We start from the raw sequence: 19,647 nt of genomic DNA, 5'->3' as shown, positions 1-19,647 counted from the left end.
AGAAAAGTCTGGCGTGGGGACGCTGCTCTCGCCTCAGCCTCAGGCTTGGACCTTGGCCTTGGTTGGGCATAGGCCTTGCCGCATTCCCGGGAGGTGGGATGCTGGTAAAGCGCTGCTCTTCGGCTCAGGTCATGATCTCAGGTTTGTGAGTTCAAGGCCCGAAAGAGGCTTTCTGCTGTCAGCAGAGTTGGCTTCAGAACACCTCCCCACCCCCATCATGCTTTCTCTCTCAAAAATACACATTAAAAAAAACAAAAATGGGGGAGGTCGGATGCTGGTGGACAAAGAAAAAAAGGTAACAAATTTCTGCCCTCTCCTGAGACCTTTAAAGCCATATAAACTTCACAGGTCTCCACCTATCAACTGGGAGAATTCAAGATTTATAAATAGGGACAAGAGGTGGAGTAAACCAGCCTTTCTCTTCCCCCAAAATCTCACCTATTACATTCCCTTGGTTACACAAAACATTTAAGAAAAACGTGGGAGGAGCTAGCTAAGATTTAAAAGCAGGAGTACAGGGACTCCTATCCCAACCCTCTTAGCATCCTTAAAGGCAAAGTAAGGCTGCTCTGTGGCTTAGGACTAACTTTGTGAGAACGCAAAATTGGGTGCAGCCAAGGCTACGGTTCCCCGGGTAAATTACATCTGAAATGCTTGTCGGATGGACAGCTTTCAGCTTTAAACACTTCTGTAATCAACAAATGTCTCTCCACTCCTGTTGCCTCAGTTAGGCTATGTTTGACTTCACTGCAAAATCTTTTATATTAGTTGTATTCATTTTTGGAGTAAGATATTCGCATGGCTCACAATTCAAAGGATACATAGGGTGTAAAGTGAAGGCCTCCACCTGTCTCTACATCCACACAAGCAGTTCCTTGTTACAGATTCAAAATATTTTATATATTCATGCACATATGCAAATGCATATATATCTTTCCCCTTTTAATCCAAACAGCAATTACACGCTGTCCTGTATCTGGCTTCTCTTAACTCAGTATACTTTGGAGATTGTTTCATTTCTGTACATAAAACCTTCCTCATTCTTTATCATGACTGCTTAGTAATGATATGAATGTAGTATATCATTGACCTTGAACACAGGGGTTAGGGGTGCCAACACCAGTGTAGTAGTGGAAAATCTACATGTTAACTTTTTCTCCCCCCAAAACTTAACTACTAAATAGCCTACTGTTGACTGGAAGTCCATACACCATCAATTAACGTGTATTTTGTATGTTAATATGTATTATATACTGTATTAAAGTAAGCTAGAAAAAGGAAAATGTTAAGAAAATCATGAGAAAATACTTTTATAGTTCTGTACTGTAATGAAGAAAATCCATATATAAGTGGACCCACACAGTGCAAAACTGTGTTGTTCAAAGGTCAACTTGCTAATATTGGATATTTAGGTGGTTTCTAGTCAATGGTGCTATAAATAACCTTGTTACTTCAAACATGAGCAACTATATGGGTAGGTAGCATAAATTCCTAAAGGCAGAGTTGCTGGACCAAAAGTTTAGGTGCATTTTGTAATTTTGATTGACAGGCCATCTTTCAACTGATCTGTTCCTCTGCCTCTAATCTCTTATCAGTTACCTTTCTAAAGTATAGAGTTGACCCTGTGGATCTTCTGCTTAATTTTAATGATTAAGATGCTCAATAAATAAAAAACCCACGAGTTAATAATCCTTTAAAAAAGGGAGAGGGAGGGAGAGGGAGAGAAAGCCAACTAACCAAAAACTACTCATTGTATGCCACTGGAAATAGTGATCAATTTTTTGAAACAAGCAATTAAGGGGCGCCTGGGTGGCGCAGTCGGTTAAGCGTCCGACTTCAGCCAGGTCACGATCTAGCAGTCCGTGAGTTCGAGCCCCACGTCAGGCTCTGGGCTGATGGCTCAGAGCCTGGAGCCTGTTTCCGATTCTGTGTCTCCCTCTCTCTCTGCCCCTCCCCTGTTCATGCTCTGTCTCTCTCTGTCCCAAAAATAAATAAACGTTGAAAAAAAAAATTTTTTTTGAAACAAGCAAATAAAAGGAAAGAAACATTTATCTTGTCTTTCCAAGAAGAACTATAATTCAGGATAACTACGGAGAAGGAATTCTTTTTAGATTACCAGCTAGGAAATATAGAAAGAAGGATAGAATTAGGGGGGAAAGTCATTTTGCAGCCCCTAATGAAATAATTCAGGCAATAACCACCAGTAGATAAAACCACTAAGTGAAAACTTGAGAAATTTTAATATTTAAAACTTTAAAAACTGGGGGGTCTCAGTTAAGCGTCCAATTTTGGCTCAGGTCAGGATCTCATGGTTCATGAGTTCAAGCCCCACATTAGACTCTCTTGTTAGTGCAGAGACCGCTTGGGATCCTCTGTTCCCCTCTGTCCCCCCTCCCCCCCCACCCCCACTCTCTCTCTCACAAAATAAAGGAAAAAAAAAAAAAAGACTAAAACTGGACCTACTCATCACTGAACATGGAACAGCTATTTGCCTCCTGATGTGAGGCAGTATGAAACACAGAACCACTTAAGTATTCTTGCCCAAGAAGTTGAATGGAAATTGAGGGGTTAGAGGAATGAATTAAATGACACTACATGGAAACCAATAGTCAAATCCAGAGTAGGGAATATTTTATAAGATGATCTGATATCTGAACAAGTCAATGTCCTAAGGAGGGAGGTTGAAGACACTGCTTTTGATTACAAGAAATTGAAGACATAATAACCAAATGTAATGTGTAGATTTGTTTGGATCCTGATTCAAACAAACCAACTGTAAAAAATCCAGTTTTTGAGACAAGGAAATCTGATTATAGACTGGACAATACTAAATAATTTAGTAAGTGTAACAATACCATGGTAAACTTCCATATTTTTTTTAGAGACACATACTGAGGTTTGTAGGAGTGAATCCCAGATACAATATCTGGGATTTACTGTAAAGGAACTTCAGCAAGGATAAAAAAGGAAAAAGAAAGCAAATGTGGCAAATCTTGGTAATTGTATCTGGGACGGGGATTCTTAGTATGGTTCACTCTATTGCGGAGCTATTTGAAATTTCTCAATAAAACACATGTACACACAAAATGGGTGACTCTCCATTTTTTTAGGCTAACCACAATGGTTAGGCTCACAATCTGGCCCTAACCCAACCTCCTTTGCAGCTTTATCATTCACTCTCCACATAAACCTCAGGTCTAGCCTCACCACACCACCTGACACATTGGAATTGGCCATGCATTTTAAATTTTTTTTTTTTTTAGTATTTATTTCTTGGGAGACAGACAGAGTGCAAGCAGGGGAGGGGCAGAGAGAGAGGGAGACACAGAATCTGAAGCAGACTCCAGGCTCCGAGCTGTCAGCAGAGAGCCTGACGCAGGGCTCAAACTCACAAGCCAGGAGATCATGACCTGACCTGAGCGCAAGTCAGAAGCCCAACCCACTGAGCCACCCTGGCACCCCTTGGCCACGCATTTTAAAGCCTATTCTGTTTTTGTGTTCAAGCTATTCCCTTTGCTGATCTGCCTTCCCATTGTTTTCCAACTGGGAAACTCCCTACCCTCACAGGTCAGATGCTCCCTGTGAAGTCTTCAACCTTATTAGGTCTCTAGGTGTCATCCATGGTTGCCTCCTAGAAACTCTGTTCATGCAACTAGTAGAATTTCTGTCATACTGCAGATATTGTCTGTCTGCCTCCACCATGATGAGTGCCCCTCAATGGCAGACAGCAAAAAGTTAGGGGCACAGTCTCTCCATCCAGAATGCCTGAAATCACAAGCTGCTTTTGTGTTACCCTGGACAGTAACTTAGCCTCTCTGTGCCTTAGCTATATTTCCTAAGCAGGTAACCTCTCTGTGTCTCAGTTCTCTCACCTGTAAAATTTCTCTTCATAGAGCTATCTTAACCTTCCTAAATGGATCATAAAGGATTAGAGCAGTTTCTGACACAGAACAAGTACTCAATGCTGAGAATACGAAATACTTAATATGTAATTATTTAAAATATACTAAAATACTAAAAGATAACTCTCTAATCTGTCTCTATATTCCTCCTCATATCTAGTTCAGTGTCTGGCATGTACGTGCTTGATAAATGGTTGATGACTTGGATCGGTTTTGGTGTCCATACTGACCTTCACTTTGGCCCCAAACTACTGACCTGGAACTAGTTACTGAAGAGGTTCATAAAGGTCTGAGATTGGTACAGGTCGTAAGAGGGGTTACAGCGGCGCCTGCGTGGTTCAGTTGGTTAAGTGTCCAACTCTTGATTTTGGCTCAAATCATGATCTCAAGGTTCAAGGGATTGAGCCCTGCGTCAGGCTCTGCACTGACAGCATGGAGCCTGCCTGGGATTCTGTCCCCCTCTCTCTCTGCCCCTCCCCCACTCACACACATGCTCTTTCTCTCTCAAAATAAATAAATAAAAGAAAATAAAAGAGGGGTTGGAGAGTCTGGACTTCTAACCTAAGTGATGACGATACTAAAATAGATACAAAGGCAGCAAAGTTGCTGAATGTAGGGAGCATGTCATTTATTGACCCTGTGTTCCCCCACTCACTGGTCGCTACTCTTGACTCGTAGAACAACAGGTACAGAACTGCAAGGAATCATTCCCAGCTCCGTGATCACCAGATCCACCAGTTCCGGGGGGGTCACATCATAGACTAGATTCAACAACCGTAGGGACGGGTGGTTCTGCCAGTTAGCCAGGGCCACACGTTCTCCTCGCTCACACAGTAGATCGTCAGGGTCATCTGCAATGGGAAATGTATCCATTTATGTCCTTTTAGAGAACAAATCATAGTTCAACCCTCCCTCTCCCTCCCAAGTCTCAAATCTCTAGAATCTTCTCTCCTGCCCTCCTGGGCTCCTTACCTAGCTCATTAGAGACAAAGGCATCAGTCTGCACACGCTCACAGAACTTGTATGTTTCACAGCAGACCAGCACTGGCACATTATGGGCTCGTGCCACCAGGGCCAGCTGGGCTGTCCCTACCCGTGACATCACGGACCCATTGGCCAGGAGTGCATGAGCTCCCAATAGCACCTTAGAAACCTATTTGTTTTGAACAGTGGAGAGGGGGAGAAAATGCAGTAAGTGATTAATGCGGAAAAAGGTTCCCCACTCCTGCCCAGGACAGCAATATTGAGTCAGTAACAAAACTTAGTAATGTTTCTTCTTGGAAAACATCTGACCATTGAGGCATGCACCTCCTACAGGAAAACGAAACTCCAAAGTTACTTTTGTCCTGATTCTTCTTGGTGGCTCCTAGTTTAATATAATGTTCTTACAACAGCTATACTATTAACATGCTGTAGGTGCTTTTCCTATTAAATATAAACAGGGCTATAAAACAGGGCTAGTATTTTTAAATAATTGTCACCTTAGGAAGATGGGATTATGTCTATACAACTACACCCTTTTACCTCCAACTTTGGAGTCCCTTTCATCTGCCCTCACCTCTGGGAGCACATAGGAGGCTGCAGGAATCAGCAGGTAGGAGGCAGGGACCCCAGCACGGACCAGAGAACGTAGTGTGTGCCTTCCCTCCAGCCGTGGCCGGCTGTCCACCACTACCACCCGAAACCGCCGGCCCCTAGCCCAAGCCTCCTGAAGAATTCGTGATACCAGAGATGAGCTGGAGTGAATGGAGAGGAGGATTCAGTTACAGATTTCACTAACAACCAACCACCTCATTCCTAAAGGGCAAAGGGACACTCCCTTGTTCAGATTGTTTCACTCCCCAATTTTCTCAGTCATAGGGTCTGGACCATACCATCCATACACAAGGATCACATCTCCGGTATTGATCTTCTCATAAGCAAAGCGGGAAATTGCCTGAGCTGCAAGCACAATCTTCTCTTGCACATACCGGTCAATGGCTGCTTGAAGTTCTGACTTGGCCTAAATGGATTAAGATGTTTAGGGAACAAGAAATGGTCATATTTCTTCCTCTGATCATCATCGTGTTAGATGCTTGAATATGTGTATAATGATGGGTTCCAAGGGAGCCCAAGTCAGACAACCCAACCACTTCCTTAACCCTTGACCAGGGCAGAATGACAGCACTGTTCCTCCTGGGAGTCCTGAATGTCTTTCTCAGCTGGACCCTCAGGTGCATGCCTTGCTCATTCCTCATATTCATCACCTCCTCTTCCCGCTTAGAGCTGCTCACACCCGTGATCTCCTTGTTCAGGAACTTGATGGCGTTGTACATGCTTGCTGACAGGGGACGGCACTGAGTCAGGAAGCTACAAAAACAATACCTCACGTTTATGTGACTTTTTACACCTTACATTCACGTTTAAAAAGAAGACAGAAATAGGAATGCAAACTGGGGCAGCTACTCTAGAAAACAGTGTGGAGGTTCCTCAAAAAATTAAAAATAGAACTGCCCTACAAGCCAGTAATTGCACTACCAGGTATTTATCCAAGAGATACAGGTATGCTGTTTGGAAGGGATACATGCTCCCCAATGTTTATAGCAGCACTATCCACAATAGCCAAAAAGCCCACATGTCCACTGGTAGGATGAATGGATAAAGAAGATGTGTTACATAAATTCAATGGAGTATTACTGGGCAATCAAAAAGAATGAAATCTTGCCACTTCCAACTACGTGGATGGAACTAGAGAGTATTATGCTAAGCAAAATTAGTCAGAGAAAGACAGATATCATATCACTTCACTCCTATGAGGACTTTTAACATACAAAACAGATGAACACAAAGGAAGGGAAGCAAAAAATAATACAAAAACAGGAAGGGGAACAAAATTATCATAAGAGACACTTAGATACAGAGAACAAACAGAAGGTTGCTGGAGGGGTTGTGTGTGGGGGGGGAGTGGGCTAAATGGGTAAGGGGCTTAAGGAATCTACTCCTTGCACCATGTGCGAACTAACTTGGATGTAAATTATAAAAAAATAAATTATAGGAAGAAAAAAAGAAAAGAAAGAGAACAAGAGAAGATATAAAAGAAAAAAAAAGCAATAAAAGAAAAAAGGCAATAAAAGAAAAGGGCTTGTCAAGAGGCTTTTGGATGAAAAATAATAATATCGGGACACATGGCTCACTTATTACAATTGTATATGCTTAGGAGACTATGGGCACAGTGTCAGAAATAAGAATTGACCTAAAACATTTCAGATCTGTGGTTACTATTTACGATATACAGCTTTGACAAAACACTCAGAACATTAGACTACTATAGTTCAGAGACCAAAGTGTCACTTTATGTAGTATGTTTTTTCTTCTGTATGTTAACAGAGGTCTTATGTCAAAATCCCACAATTTATTTGGTTTATAACATTCTCTTTGCGATTTACTTTACAAAATAAATGCTAGACAGAAAAATGAAACGAGGTAAAAGAGCAAGAGAAAAGGTACAAGAAGAGGACTTGGTGACATGGGAGTGGGCTTGTAGTGGTCCTCCTTACCTGAAGTAGGGCTTTAGCTTATTCACTAGGTCCCTTGAGAGTTCTTCATTGGGAGGTGTTGTATAATCCTGAATCACCTACAGGGTACACAGAGTGATCGGCAAAATGTCCCCTAATAAAGGTCTCTGAAGGAGGGGCAGGAGGGGAGGGCAAGCTTCACTGGGGAAAGTGTTCTGAGGATGCAGTCATCCCCTCTGTCCCCCAGAGATTACTTTGGGTAACAGAAGCGAACACAGTGTTGGGGAAGGTGGGATTGGGTCCTAGAGGGGACAGGACAACATACCTGCTGCAAGGCACGAAGCAGGGCAATACACCGGGCATTGGAGCCACTGACCAGGCCCTGGGAGTACTGCAGGCCGAGTCGCACCATGGCTGGGTGGATCACAGAGGATGGGATGCTGATGGGATGGCGGTGTCACACACTTTGCAAGGGAGCCTGAGCACCTACTGCCCACCTGCCCCTGATAAAAAGGAACTTCCTTCACTAGCACAGACATCCCCATTTCCTCGAGAATTTTGCCTTGTGTGCACGCTTCCTCCCACAGACCCCATCTCAAAGTTTCAGTCACTTTCAACCCTAAGTTACCAAAATTCCTAGAACTTAAAAGTTGTGACAATTTCACAGGATCTTACCTCATATACTGAGTCAAAGAATTCTGTCTGCTATACTGGGGTAGGTGAGAGAAGAGACTGACTTTGGATCCATAATCATTTCGTGTAGGAACCTTGACAAAATAGGGGAACAGGACAGTGGAAAAAAGTAAACAGTGAGGCTACCTTGACCCAAATATCCATTCTTCCCCAGGTCTCACTTCCACCTGAGGACCTTTTCCCCCTCTTTCCCATCTTCCTTAGGCAATTCCTGGCCACACACCGAGACCACTTCCTACCTGTTGTTGCTCTGGTTTTTTAGCAAGCCTTCTCAGAAGTGTGAGGTCATCAACCTGAGTGTGCTCAGGGAGACGCTTCACTCCTAAAAGATAATGATTATGTCTTCAAGATGCTGTACGTGGTAACGAGAAATCTGCTTTTAAGGTATGAGGCACATCAAGAAAAACTGGACAGGGGGAGGGGGAAAATGGGACAAAAGGATAGAAGAAATAGAGACAGGATGAGGTTGAGAGGAAATTTTTGAGCTCTTGGCCCCAAGGCAAAGAATGGGAGAGGAGAGCTGTCTTACCATGGGGAAGCCTGAGCTAACATAAGAATTCGCATCAACAAAGGTCTTGAAATGAAGGGAAGGTACCTGGGAGAGTTTCTCCAGCTGTACTGGGGCAGGCCCTGGGAGGTGGCCCTCCTTGTTCGCCTTTCCTTGCCTGTTTCAGGGCCCGATCCGCCTCCTGCTTAGCCCGCCGTTCAGCACGAAGTTCGGCTTTACTTCGACCAGTTGGAACTTTACCCCCAGCAGTGGCCTGCTGACTGCCAGGTCCTGCCGGTTCTTTGGTCGGGCCTACTAAAGATAGAATGAAGAGGTGCCCAAGCCCCAGGCAGGTAGTATCTTTCTATGCCCCACCCAGTCAAAGCTCCTGTTTGCCTAAACTTTTTCGCACTTCACTTGCTCAAACCAACTTTGTCTTATCTCCCCCTCTTGTCTCCCACACATCCCTCTACCAGTTCCACACCCCAGCCCTTTAAACAAGCTTCGGCACCTTGACACTGGGCTGCAGGTACAGCAGAGCCAGTTTCTGGTTCTGCCCCCTTTTCCTCCTTCCGTTTCTTCTTCTGCTGTTTCTTTTCCTTCCGAAGCTGCAACTTCTCTTCTTGGGTCATCTCCCTTCCCCCTGCCTGAGACACAGACATAGAATATTGCTCTCCCCCAACAATTCCAAAGATGAAAAAAACACTACTGGAGTCTTCCAAGATTCCCATAAAGTAAAGCCCCTAATCCTAACTCTAACCAGCTAGCTGTTACAAGCTTTCATCCCATAGGGATCGAAGCTTCTCCTTCAGGATCACAGTCTCATACTGTAAGGGGTCGAAGAATTCTGTAAAATCTGGCTTTCCCGAGAAATAGAGTGAAACGCGGACGGAAGCTGGGTTAGAATGAAGCTGACACAGCCTGCTGCGTAGCGCTTGACAGGGGTTTTGGAAGGGCACTCTCACTTACCCCAGGTCGAGTAGAAAGCTCCGCCTTCATCCTAGACCCCGAGTCTGCATCAGAAAACAGGTCACAAAGTGAGCCAGAGAGGGTCCGGGAGGGTTTGGGGGGACCCGTACTCGGCACGGCTGGCTGCCGGGTCGGCATGAGCAAGGCTCCGCCGCCAGGCGGGAGGCTAGCCAGGGATCCGCGTGGGGACGCAGTGCGCGGCAGGATCAAAAGGAAGGCGGGGGAGGCGGCAGGGAGGGGCCCCTACCCTTCTCGCCAGAGCCAGCCGGTGCGCGGCGCGGGAATGCCCCCCAGGCAGCGCGCACCAGGGCCCGGAGAGGCGCCGGAACGGAACGACAGGACCCAGAGGGACTCAGGGCTCAGTCGCGGGCGTCCAGCGCCCGGAGGCTCGCGTACCTGTTAGTGCGCCCCGGCCCTTCACTCACCCTCGCGAACAGCCACAGCCACGGCAGCCATCACCCTCCGTTCTAGGCTCCGCCCGCTGCGGTCCCTAGGCCTACAGCGCCACCTGGGCCGACACCCGTGGCGCGCAGCTCCCAGCGGACTACAATCTCCAACGTGCACTGGAGCTCCGCCCCGGGCTACGGGCACCGATGAGGGCCCTCTCACCTTGAGGCGCCCAGTCCTGGCAGTCGGCTCTTGCTCTTTAGACTACAGTTCCCAGCATGCCGGGGGAGCCGCGCCCTAGAGCGGACGTCCCACCACCCTTCCACCTCCGATCCCAGCCCCCCCCACCCCCCCCAAAATGGCGAGTGAGACAGCGGGGACGCGCTGAGCGGCGGAGGCGAGCGTATAAAGCCGCTGCAGCCCTGTCAGTCCGGAGCCCGGCTGGGCCCTGCCGCAGGGAACATGCACTTTTCCATTCCTGAAACCGAGTCCCGCAGCGGGGACAGCGGCGGCTCCGCCTACGTGGTGAGGAGCGGCCGGAGCCGGGCCGGGCAGGGGCGGGGATAACGGGCCGGAGCCCTCTCCGAGCGGCCTCTGAGGCCTGGCCGCCACCCTTGGGGCCTGTTCCCAGGCAGCCGACTCCTGACGGCCTCGCTGGGAGCTTATATCCCGTCTCAGATTTGTCCAAAGGTCGCCCCAGCTCCTTCAGGTCTTTTGTTCGCCTGCGTCGCCTCCCCCCTGGCTGGGCCGCGACTGCTCTGGTGGGCGTCACTGGCCTCTTGGGGAGGGAGACTGCGGCACCAGCGCCCCAGTTGCCCTCGGGCTGGTCCTTCTGCTTTGGGACCTGGCCCTGGGGAGAACAGACGAATAAGCCCTCGGAAGATCTCGGTGCGTTACTCAGGCGGAGTTATGCCAGGCAACTTCTGGCCGGGGTTTTCAAGGGGGTCGCCCAGACTGCGACCCTAAAATGCTTGCCTGCTTTTGTGTCCTCAGGCCTATAATATCCACGTGAATGGAGTCCTTCATTGCCGGGTGCGCTACAGCCAGCTCCTGGGGCTGCACGAGCAGGTGGGACCAGCACCCCTGCCTTGAGGCAGCTTTCAAGCCCTTTCCTACAATTGGGCATCAGTGTCTCCGTTTTTCCCCCCTCGTCGCTTCCTCTAGGCCGTGTAGTTCCCCTTTAACTACTGCCACTGGGGAGGATATGGTGTTTCATCTTATCGATTGACATTTCCGGGGAACTCCCTAAGAAGCTTACTGTCTGTTACTCTAACTGCTCCTCCTTATACTCACATCCGCCTTTTTGCTTCCTTGTGCCCCGTCTTACTTCAGCCTTTGCCTGTGCATGGAAAAACCGACCTCCCCGCTCTGCTGCTGAAGCACATTCCTTCCGTCATCTGAGCTGCAACTTGAAATTCTTTTCCCTGCTCATACAAACCATTCACCAATACCTTCTGTGCTCTTTAACAACTTTCAGTGGGCCTAGCTGTTCAGTTATCCTCATGTATCTGTGACGCAATGTTTCTATGTTCTCCTCACCAGATTGCAAGCTCCTTTCAACTCAGTACAGAGTCCTGATTCCACTGATAACTAACTGTGCAACTCTGACTAAGTTACCTAATTTCTTTGGGCCTTAGTTTCTAAGACTGAAAAATGGAGTTGTTGCTCTGCAAAGTCCCTTTAAGTTCTAAGACATTTTGTGTACATATTTGGCTATATTTAATCAGGCACATAAATTTTCCTTGTAAAGCCCTTTGCTTCTTGTGAGGGTTCAACGAACAGTCTTGCTAAATAATTAGGGGGCTCCCCAGGCCCCAGACCTATACAAACCACACCCACAATGTGAAGGGGCTGACTTGTACATAGCAAGATAGGACACAACTTATATTTAGAACAGAGGAACACAGCTCTGTTGGTGTGCTACCTTCACCACAGGAATTATTTCCTGGATGACCAGGCTAAATGGGGGAGCAGGGACTAAGGGAAGGGAAGGGAGACCAAGAGAACATTGTGAATGTGGATTACCTCTTCTCATTTGCTGTGTTTATGTGAAGGGTTGTATCTCTTTCTCCAAATAGCTTCGGAAGGAGTATGGGGCCAATGTTCTTCCTGCATTTCCCCCAAAGAAGCTTTTCTCTCTGACACCTGCTGAGGTAGAACAGAGGAGAGAGCAGTTAGAGAAGTACATGCAAGCCGGTGAGTGGTTGGAGGGAACTTTAAGCTAACAGTTGAGAACTATGGGAAGAGACTCAAAACAGCTGGTTCTGTAGACTGTCCTGAATTACTTTCTGGATCTGGGGAGCCTTTTGTTTCATCTATTATTTAATTAAGAAAAGTAAATAGCATACAAGGATGTTGTAGGTATTAACAAAGCAATTTGGTGAATATACTAATACAGTTTGGAAATACTAACATAATGTTAAATAGTCTTAAAGCAGTTCAGATTGGTGGGGAGAGCTTAATTTGTATCTGACGTGCTTTAGATTAACATCATTGTTATTTCCCTAGTTCTATAGACTGGACTCAACTAGATGGCAGCCAAGGGTGGGGCAGGTGAAGAATTTATGCAAACAGTGAGTGAGGTGAGGCCAGCTGGGGGATGTGACAGGCCATCACCAGCCCAGGAAATGGGGTAGGGGGGAAACCTACCAAAAAAAGAACTGGGGAGAGTCAAGAGGGAGCCCAAAGTTACTGCAACATCATCTTCTTGTCCCCACAGTTCGGCAAGACCCGCTGCTTGGGAGCAGTGAGACCTTCAATAGCTTTCTGCGTCGAGCGCAGCAGGTGAGGCTCTGGGTGCCACCAAGATTTAAGGGAAGGACTTTCCTGTAGGGCTACGTCATTTTAAGGCAGTGGCTACAAGAGTCATCCAGGCACCTTTTTTTACGAGGTAGGGCTTCTACTGTACTAATGAAATCAAGGAAACTCAGCCTGTAATTAAGCAACTGAGAATAAAGATGTTAGAAGGATCTAGAAATAGAGAGTTTAGGATGGGTCAGAGCTAGACACTGGGCAGGTATTAACAAGGCAGTGCCTCCATTCTCATGTATATTCACGACCAGGAGACACAGCAGGTCCCCACAGAGGAAGTTTCCTTGGAAGTGCTGCTCAGCAACGGGCAGAAAGTTCTCGTCAATGTGCTAACTTCAGATCAGACTGAAGATGTCCTAGAGGTGAGGCACTTGTGCTGCCCCTCCTCCCCGGCACCTCAGGGTCCCAGGTTTCGGGGTGATTGGAACCAGCCAGTATGATGAGCTGTACTTCCTTCCCTCTCCCAAGGCTGTGGCTGCAAAGCTGGATCTTCCAGATGACTTGATCGGATACTTCAGTCTCTTTCTAGTTCGAGAGAAAGAGGATGGAACCTTTTCTTGTGAGTTTCTGTGGACTTCTTCCCTGTGCATCTAGTAGTGAATTTGCCCCCCTAATTCCTCCCAGAATGTAACGTTTCCTTACGGTTTCTCTCTTGGCTTTTCTCCCCTTGAGTCTCATGGCATTTTCCTTTTTTTTTTTTTTTTTTTTTTTTGAACCCACAGTCGTACGGAAGTTGCAAGAGTTTGAGCTGCCTTATGTATCTGTCACCAGTCTTCGGAGTCAAGAGTATAAGATTGTGCTAAGGAAGAGGTCAGGGCTGGGTTTGGAGGAGGGGGAAGGGTGCTGGATTAGATTACTGGGCCATGTACTGAGATAGAATAACCTGGACAAGGGAGTAGCGTTGGGTGTTTTCTACCAGGCCTTCCTAGCTTCCTCCCACTGTACCACCATTTGCCCACAAATTCCAGATTGCTCCTGTTTTCTATTCTACCTCTCTTGCCTTACCCCAGTTTAGCCCCATTATCCCCTTTCCACCCCTTGGCCTCACAGTTACTGGGACTCTGCCTATGACGACGATGTCATGGAGAACCGGGTTGGCCTGAACCTGCTTTATGCTCAGGTGAGCTTGGAGCTGCCTCAGAACCCTTCCCCCGAAATGAATACTGGTGTCTCACTCTGCCAAGAAAACTCCGTGTCTTTACTCCCAGTTCACAGGGAAGTTCCTAGAATACTATCAGGGCACCTGGCACAATCTAGTCTCCTTATTTTGTAAGCTGATATAGTCAAGGACTCACTGCAAAGAGGTCACTGCAAGGGTCAGGATGGACAGAAGTAATTGGACACTTTCCTTGGACCTCTGATTGGGAGCCCCGAACCCCCCCACCCCTTGTCTCTACTATAGACAGTATCAGACATTGAGCGTGGGTGGATTCTGGTCACCAAGGAGCAGCACCGGCAGCTCAAATCTCTGCAAGAGAAGGTCTCCAAGAAGGAGGTAAGCCTGCTTCCCTGTTTTATTTCAAGGGGGGTTGTTTTCTGACTCACCCCACTTCCCTTCCTGACCTGCCCCCTGTGGTGACTGGGTTTCAGTTCCTGCGGCTGGCTCAGACACTGCGGCACTATGGCTACTTGCGCTTCGATGCCTGTGTGGCTGACTTCCCAGAGAAGGACTGTCCCGTGGTAGTGAGTGCAGGCAACAGTGAGCTTAGCCTCCAGCTCCGCCTGCCTGGCCAGCAACTCCGAGAAGGCTCCTTCCGGGTCACCCGCATGCGGTGCTGGCGGGTCACCTCCTCTGTGAGTTGGGGTAGGCCTTTGAAATGGTGCTCTGGCAAGCCTTGAGCTTCAGGAATGGGTGGGTCAAGGATGGAGACAGACTGGTCAGAATGATCTCAGCCTAACTCCCCTCTCTCTCCCAGGTGCCACTGCCCAGTGGAGGCACAAGCAGCCCAGGCCGGGGCCGGGGTGAGGTGCGCCTGGAACTGGCTTTTGAATACCTCATGAGCAAGGACCGGCTACAGTGGGTCACCATCACCAGCCCCCAGGTGTGAGCCCACCCTCATGCCTCCTCTGGAGCCCATTGCACCGCTCTCTTAAATACCCAAGTCTAGGGCTTCCAGGACTCCATGTGAGTGGGAGCCCTTGTCTTAGGGGTGCTGGGCTCAGGATGACCACTCTAGTCAGGCTGAGCTCTCTTCTTGCCCTCAGGCTATCATGATGAGTATCTGCTTGCAGTCTATGGTAGATGAACTGATGGTGAAGAAATCTGGTGGCAGCATCAGGAAGGTAAGCGAGAGGTGTGGACCAAGCAGCTGAGTGGTTGTGCTCTCCCTGCCTTTTGTCCTAGGTGGGAGGGAGGGGAAGTGATGGGGATTCCGAAGGGATTCTGCCCTTATCAGCGTCTCCATCCCCAGATGCTGCGTCGGCGAGTAGGGGGCACCCTGAGACGCTCAGACAGCCAGCAAGCAGTGAAGTCCCCACCCCTGCTTGTAAGTATCACTTTCTGATCAGTACCCCACCTCCTAGCCTTGCCATACCTCCCCAGTGAGCTCTCTGACACCTCTGCCTCCTCTTCCCCAGGAGTCACCCGATGCCAGCCGGGAGTCCATGGTCAAACTCTCAGTGAGTTTCCCATGAGGGTTGGTGAGGTTGGTGTTGGTAGGGGGACCTCAGGGAGGCTTGAGCCCTCTGACGCCAACCCTGCCTTTGTTACAGAGCAAGCTGAGTGCCGTGAGCTTGCGGGGGATTGGCAGTCCCAGCACAGATGCCAGTGCCAGTGATGTCCACGGCAATTTTGCCTTCGAGGGCATTGGAGATGAGGATCTGTGATCTCCAGTGCTCAGATGTCTGCCCTCTGCCCCGGAGGAATGTTCAGAAACTTGCCCTGTGCCTGTATCCCCCAAGCCAGGGGGTCTCTTCCTTCCTTCCCTTCTCTCGGCCAGGGGCTTCCTAACCCACCTTCCTTTCCACTCCCCGGGCTGGCTGCACAAAGGATTGTTCTCTCTTTTCAAAGCTGGCCCTTAATGCCAAATTAGCATTTAGTATTTTGCACAAAGTCCAAGGGACCATGGCTACCTGCCTTGGGGAAGAACTACATCTTCCCCTGGGGCTGCTTCTGGCTTCTCGGGGCCATGGGCCAAGGGGATGGGCAGAGGTCTGTGTATCATCTGGCCCAGCTCCCCATCATTAAACTCAGCCTGATTGCTGCCTACCTCTGTTTCCCTTCACTGCCCCTGCTCCCCCATCACAGCACAGACTGCTGTGCTAAGGGTAAGGCGGAGCTGTGCTTGCCACTGCCAACTCAGCATAGACATGGCTTTGTTAGTGTTTCCTTTATTATAAAGCACTGAAATAAGTTAAATAAACAGGTGGGAGGCTGGGCAGTCCCCCAGCCAGTTCCTCTACTGCCCCTGGGAGCAGTGGAGGTGAATATAGGGCCCTTCTCACTGAGCTCATGAAGTGCGTCAGTCAAGGCAAGGCCCCCTGGTCCATATGGGCCCCCCGCCCACAGGGTTTGGGCTGGTCCATATAGCGCCTAGGTTAGTCTGTGGAGCCCCTGGCCAGCGGGGGAGGAAGTAGAAGGTGGCTTCTGGTCCATCTGTATAAAACGTACAGGACAGTCAGGGCTAATCCTTAGGGCCCTGAGGGAGAAGGACCTGGTTCAGGGTGAGTCTGTATGGAGAGCCCGGCTACCAGCGGCACTCAAAGCTGTCGGACCCCGAGGGCTCAACACAGAGGAGGGGCTGTGCGGTGGGGCCCAGCCCTCAGAGGCAGAGAGGCCAGGCCCTCCTGCCCCACCATGGCCATGCACCTTCTGGTGGCGTTTGTAGTTGTCCCAGTGGCCTGTGGTGTAGGCGCAGGTGGCACAGCGGAAGGGCTTCTCGCCTGTGTGCCGCAGCATGTGGCGTTTGAGGTTCATGCTCTGATTGCAGCTGTAGTTGCAAAGGCTACACCGAAAAGGTTTGTCCCCAGAGTGGATGCGACCGTGACGCTTGAGGTTGGCCAGGTTGCCACAGGCATAAGGGCAGAGGGGGCACTTGTAGGGCTTCTCTCCTGTGTGGACGCGCTGGTGCCGTTTCAGATTATCCAGATGAGCAGAGGCATAGGGACAGCGGGCACAGCGAAAGGGCTTCTCGCCACTGTGCGTCTTCATATGCCGGGCCAGGTGGTTGGGATAATGAGTGGCAAAGGGGCAGAGGCTACAGGCAAAGCCTTTGTCACTGGGGCCTTGGGGCCCCCCACTGGCACCCCCTCCAGCCTCTCCTCGCATGCAGCGCCCACACATGGCAGCTCCCAGCCGACCACCCTCCCCCTCCTCCAGCTCTCGTCCACAGTTCCGGCAGGCCCAAGGGAACAGCAGCTCTGGCAGTGGTTCTGATCCAGTCCCACAAAGACCCTCTCCTTCACCCCGCAGCTGCCCACAGTCTGGCAGGAAACTGGCACCACCTGGTGGCACATGGAGGCTCAAATCTGGAAGCAGCAGAGCATCTGTGGGGACAATGAGGCCTGGTCTATGAATCCAACCAAGTATCCCTAAAGCCACCCACCCATGTCCCAGGTTCTTTTGGTCTCTGGCTTTTTACCTTCAGGTCGCCGGGGCACTGCCCCCTCCTGCTCTGTGGGACTGGGAGGCCGGGTTGGACGTGGAGCACAGCAGCGGAAGCCACAGGTCGGGCAGGGAGGAGTGGGGGGCCCCGCGTGGGTGCGCTGATGCCGCCTCAGGTTGCCCAGGCTGCTGCAGGCAAAGGGGCAGTGGGGACAGCGGTAGGGCTTCTCGCCAGTGTGGGTGCGGGTATGTCGCGTCAGGTTGACGAGCTGGGCTGAGGCGTAGGGGCAGCGGCCACAGCGGAACGGCTTCTCCCCGCTGTGTGTCTGCATGTGCCGCTTCAGGTGGCTCGAGTAGTGGGACACGAAGGCGCAGAGGCGGCATGAGTATAATAGCCGTGGGGGCAGCGGGGGCCCCCCACCCGGCCCTCCTGCCCCACAACACGGCCCCTCACCTGTCGGCCCCCCACACAGCTGGCAGGCTGGGCCTGGCCTCTCACCCCTGGCCTCCCCTGGACCCCTGGCTGGCTCCTCAACTTCACTCTCAGCACTTAGTGGCCGGCCGCCCCCAGACTCGTCATCGCTCAGCCCATAGGGAAGCCCAGGCCTGGCCCCCAGAGAGTCTCCTGGTAAGACAAACATGAGAAGAAACATCAACATGGAGTACAATCAGGCTCCAAACTTGCTTTCTCACTGGTGTCTCCCCACTTGTTTGGCCCCACTCTTCACTTCAGTGATCCTGAAAATTCAATATGAATGATCTGCTTCTGAGCCTGGACTAACCTAGTGATGACAGCTGTACCTAATTCCACTGCATGGAAAAGGATCAAAGGCTCACAGTGGACCACAGACTGAAATGAAGAATGTAATTAGGTGATTCTTGGGATAAAAAAAAAAGTAAAAGTATACAAGGCAGAGGCCTGACATCTTATTCTAAGCTGTGTTTTAGTAAGGTCCTTTTTAGTACAGAGCTGATTATAAAATAAAAACTCAAGAGTGAAGCAAAATCTGGAGAGAAGTGAAAACAAAGTAATGTCCCTAAAGGATGGATTATTTTTTACATGGATTCCCCTCAATGACGTTCAGAAACATCCTTAGTATGGGTAGCATTAAGTGGATAAGTGGTGCAGCAAATTAGGGTGGAGTGATGTTAACATCACAGGGGAAAGGAATGTGCAAGAATACTTGAGGATAGAGACCAAAACCTCAATACAAAAGGTTTATGCTGCAGGTGAAAGGAGTTAGATTAGACATAACTTAATTTGAAATAAGTTGTTTTGCTGAACCTTTTCAAGTGAACTTCACATAAGGAATGTGCTAGGCAGAAGGACAAGGTTATTAAAAGGGCATTAACTTTAACCAGTTGCTCTGTCATCCACTGTGCTATTCATGCCGCCTTTGGACCAGGCCCCAAAACTTCACCTCAACAAAGTGATGGAGCTCATCGAACAACTGGGCAAATGAAATCCAGCTCAAATCTAAACTAAATCATCCCTGGGTTGTGGCGCTGTTTCGAGTTTAGCTCACTGGCACTAAATCCTAACCTGGATCCTGAAGGGCCGAGGTTCCAGCGGTCACTAATCTTTAATCAAGTCCCTCAAACCCACCTTCAGAGTCTCTCTCGAAGCCCATGAGCTGGTCGCTGTTGCCGTCACCTTCCTCCTCTTCCTCTTCCTCTTCCTCCTCAAACTCCAGATCCTGGCCTAGTAGCAAGTCACTCTCCAATACCAGGGCCCCGGGTCCTTCGTCGAGGGAGTCTTCGGTATCCACTGAAGAGGGGAGGGGGCTTGTAGATTCTCCCTCAGGAACCGTGCCCATCATCCGCACCCCGGGAGCTAGCCCTGGCAGCCCGTACTTCCCGTACTCTCAGACCCTCTCGGGTTCTCTTAGTAGAAGCTAGGAGTCCAGATCGCCCACCCCATCCCTCAGGAGTCCCCCTCTACCCCGACCTGAACCCACTCCACTGACCCCACCCCCGTTCCTCCCCCACTTGCGGCCCCTGACCCCTGACCTTTGACCCCCTCGCATTTCACGGGCTGCGGGTGGCTCTGCTTCCTTCGGGGCATCGTGACCGGCTCCAGCCCGACGCGCCTCCGGCCTGCGGCCGCCCGGCCCCGCCCCTCCCAGTCCGGCCCGCCCGCCCTTCCTTTCAGGGCCCGCGGGCCGCCCCCATGCAGCGGCGCGGGCCCCGGGCAGCCCCCGGCCCTGGCCCCGGCGCCCAGCTCAGGCCGCTCCCGCCGCCGCCGCCGCGTCCATTCATGGAGCCCCCTACCCCCCCCCCCTACGGAGACCAGCTGGTACCTCCGTCCTCGCTTCCGCTTCCGCTGCCGCAGAGTCACACGGGACGCGTAGTCCGTGGAAA

At 49.9% G+C, this 19,647-nt stretch overlaps 3 protein-coding genes across 8 annotated transcripts; 1 reads left to right on the top strand and 2 right to left on the bottom strand.

The window, feature by feature from the left end:
• Window positions 1–4,505: 4,505 nt before the first annotated feature.
• On the bottom strand, window positions 4,506–10,135 carry EIF2B4 (eukaryotic translation initiation factor 2B subunit delta). Of its 6 annotated transcripts, none has more exons than XM_045447350.1 (13): window positions 9,971–10,135; window positions 9,546–9,589; window positions 9,088–9,223; window positions 8,685–8,891; window positions 8,329–8,411; window positions 8,072–8,163; window positions 7,722–7,836; window positions 7,439–7,515; window positions 6,149–6,251; window positions 5,777–5,904; window positions 5,461–5,638; window positions 4,875–5,055; window positions 4,506–4,753 (listed from the first exon to the last, which is right to left on the bottom strand). In XM_045447350.1, the coding sequence occupies exons 1-13, from the start codon at window positions 9,999–10,001 to the stop codon at window positions 4,554–4,556; spliced, it is 1,575 nt and encodes a 524-aa protein (XP_045303306.1). In that variant the 5' UTR covers window positions 10,002–10,135; the 3' UTR covers window positions 4,506–4,553. The 6 variants fall into 6 exon arrangements, with proteins under 6 accessions (XP_045303306.1, XP_045303307.1, XP_045303304.1 ...); XM_045447351.1 differs by having other exon boundaries at window positions 8,685–8,888; window positions 9,971–10,087; XM_045447348.1 differs by lacking the exon at window positions 9,971–10,135 and having other exon boundaries at window positions 9,546–9,698.
• Window positions 10,136–10,215: 80 nt separating this feature from the next.
• On the top strand, window positions 10,216–15,951 carry SNX17 (sorting nexin 17). Its single transcript, XM_045447357.1, has 15 exons — window positions 10,216–10,457; window positions 10,926–11,000; window positions 12,011–12,128; window positions 12,652–12,716; window positions 12,995–13,105; window positions 13,212–13,302; window positions 13,466–13,553; window positions 13,794–13,863; window positions 14,146–14,238; window positions 14,334–14,537; window positions 14,660–14,785; window positions 14,949–15,026; window positions 15,155–15,229; window positions 15,321–15,362; window positions 15,456–15,951. The coding sequence occupies exons 1-15, from the start codon at window positions 10,395–10,397 to the stop codon at window positions 15,567–15,569; spliced, it is 1,413 nt and encodes a 470-aa protein (XP_045303313.1). The 5' UTR covers window positions 10,216–10,394; the 3' UTR covers window positions 15,570–15,951.
• Window positions 15,952–16,057: 106 nt separating this feature from the next.
• Window positions 16,058–19,529, bottom strand: ZNF513 (zinc finger protein 513). The gene is made up of 4 exons (XM_045447356.1): window positions 19,297–19,529; window positions 18,893–19,054; window positions 17,324–17,911; window positions 16,058–17,228 (listed from the first exon to the last, which is right to left on the bottom strand). Exons 1-4 carry the CDS (start codon window positions 19,349–19,351, stop codon window positions 16,402–16,404), a joined length of 1,632 nt encoding a protein of 543 aa, XP_045303312.1. The 5' UTR covers window positions 19,352–19,529; the 3' UTR covers window positions 16,058–16,401.
• Between the last annotated feature and the right edge of the window lie 118 nt (window positions 19,530–19,647).

The sequence above is a fragment of the Leopardus geoffroyi genome, chromosome A3 (genome assembly GCF_018350155.1).
Source record: "Leopardus geoffroyi isolate Oge1 chromosome A3, O.geoffroyi_Oge1_pat1.0, whole genome shotgun sequence".
Taxonomy (NCBI): Eukaryota; Metazoa; Chordata; class Mammalia; order Carnivora; family Felidae; genus Leopardus; species Leopardus geoffroyi.
Note: the sequence above shows the minus strand (reverse complement) of the source record. Positions and strands in the feature narration are given on the sequence as shown.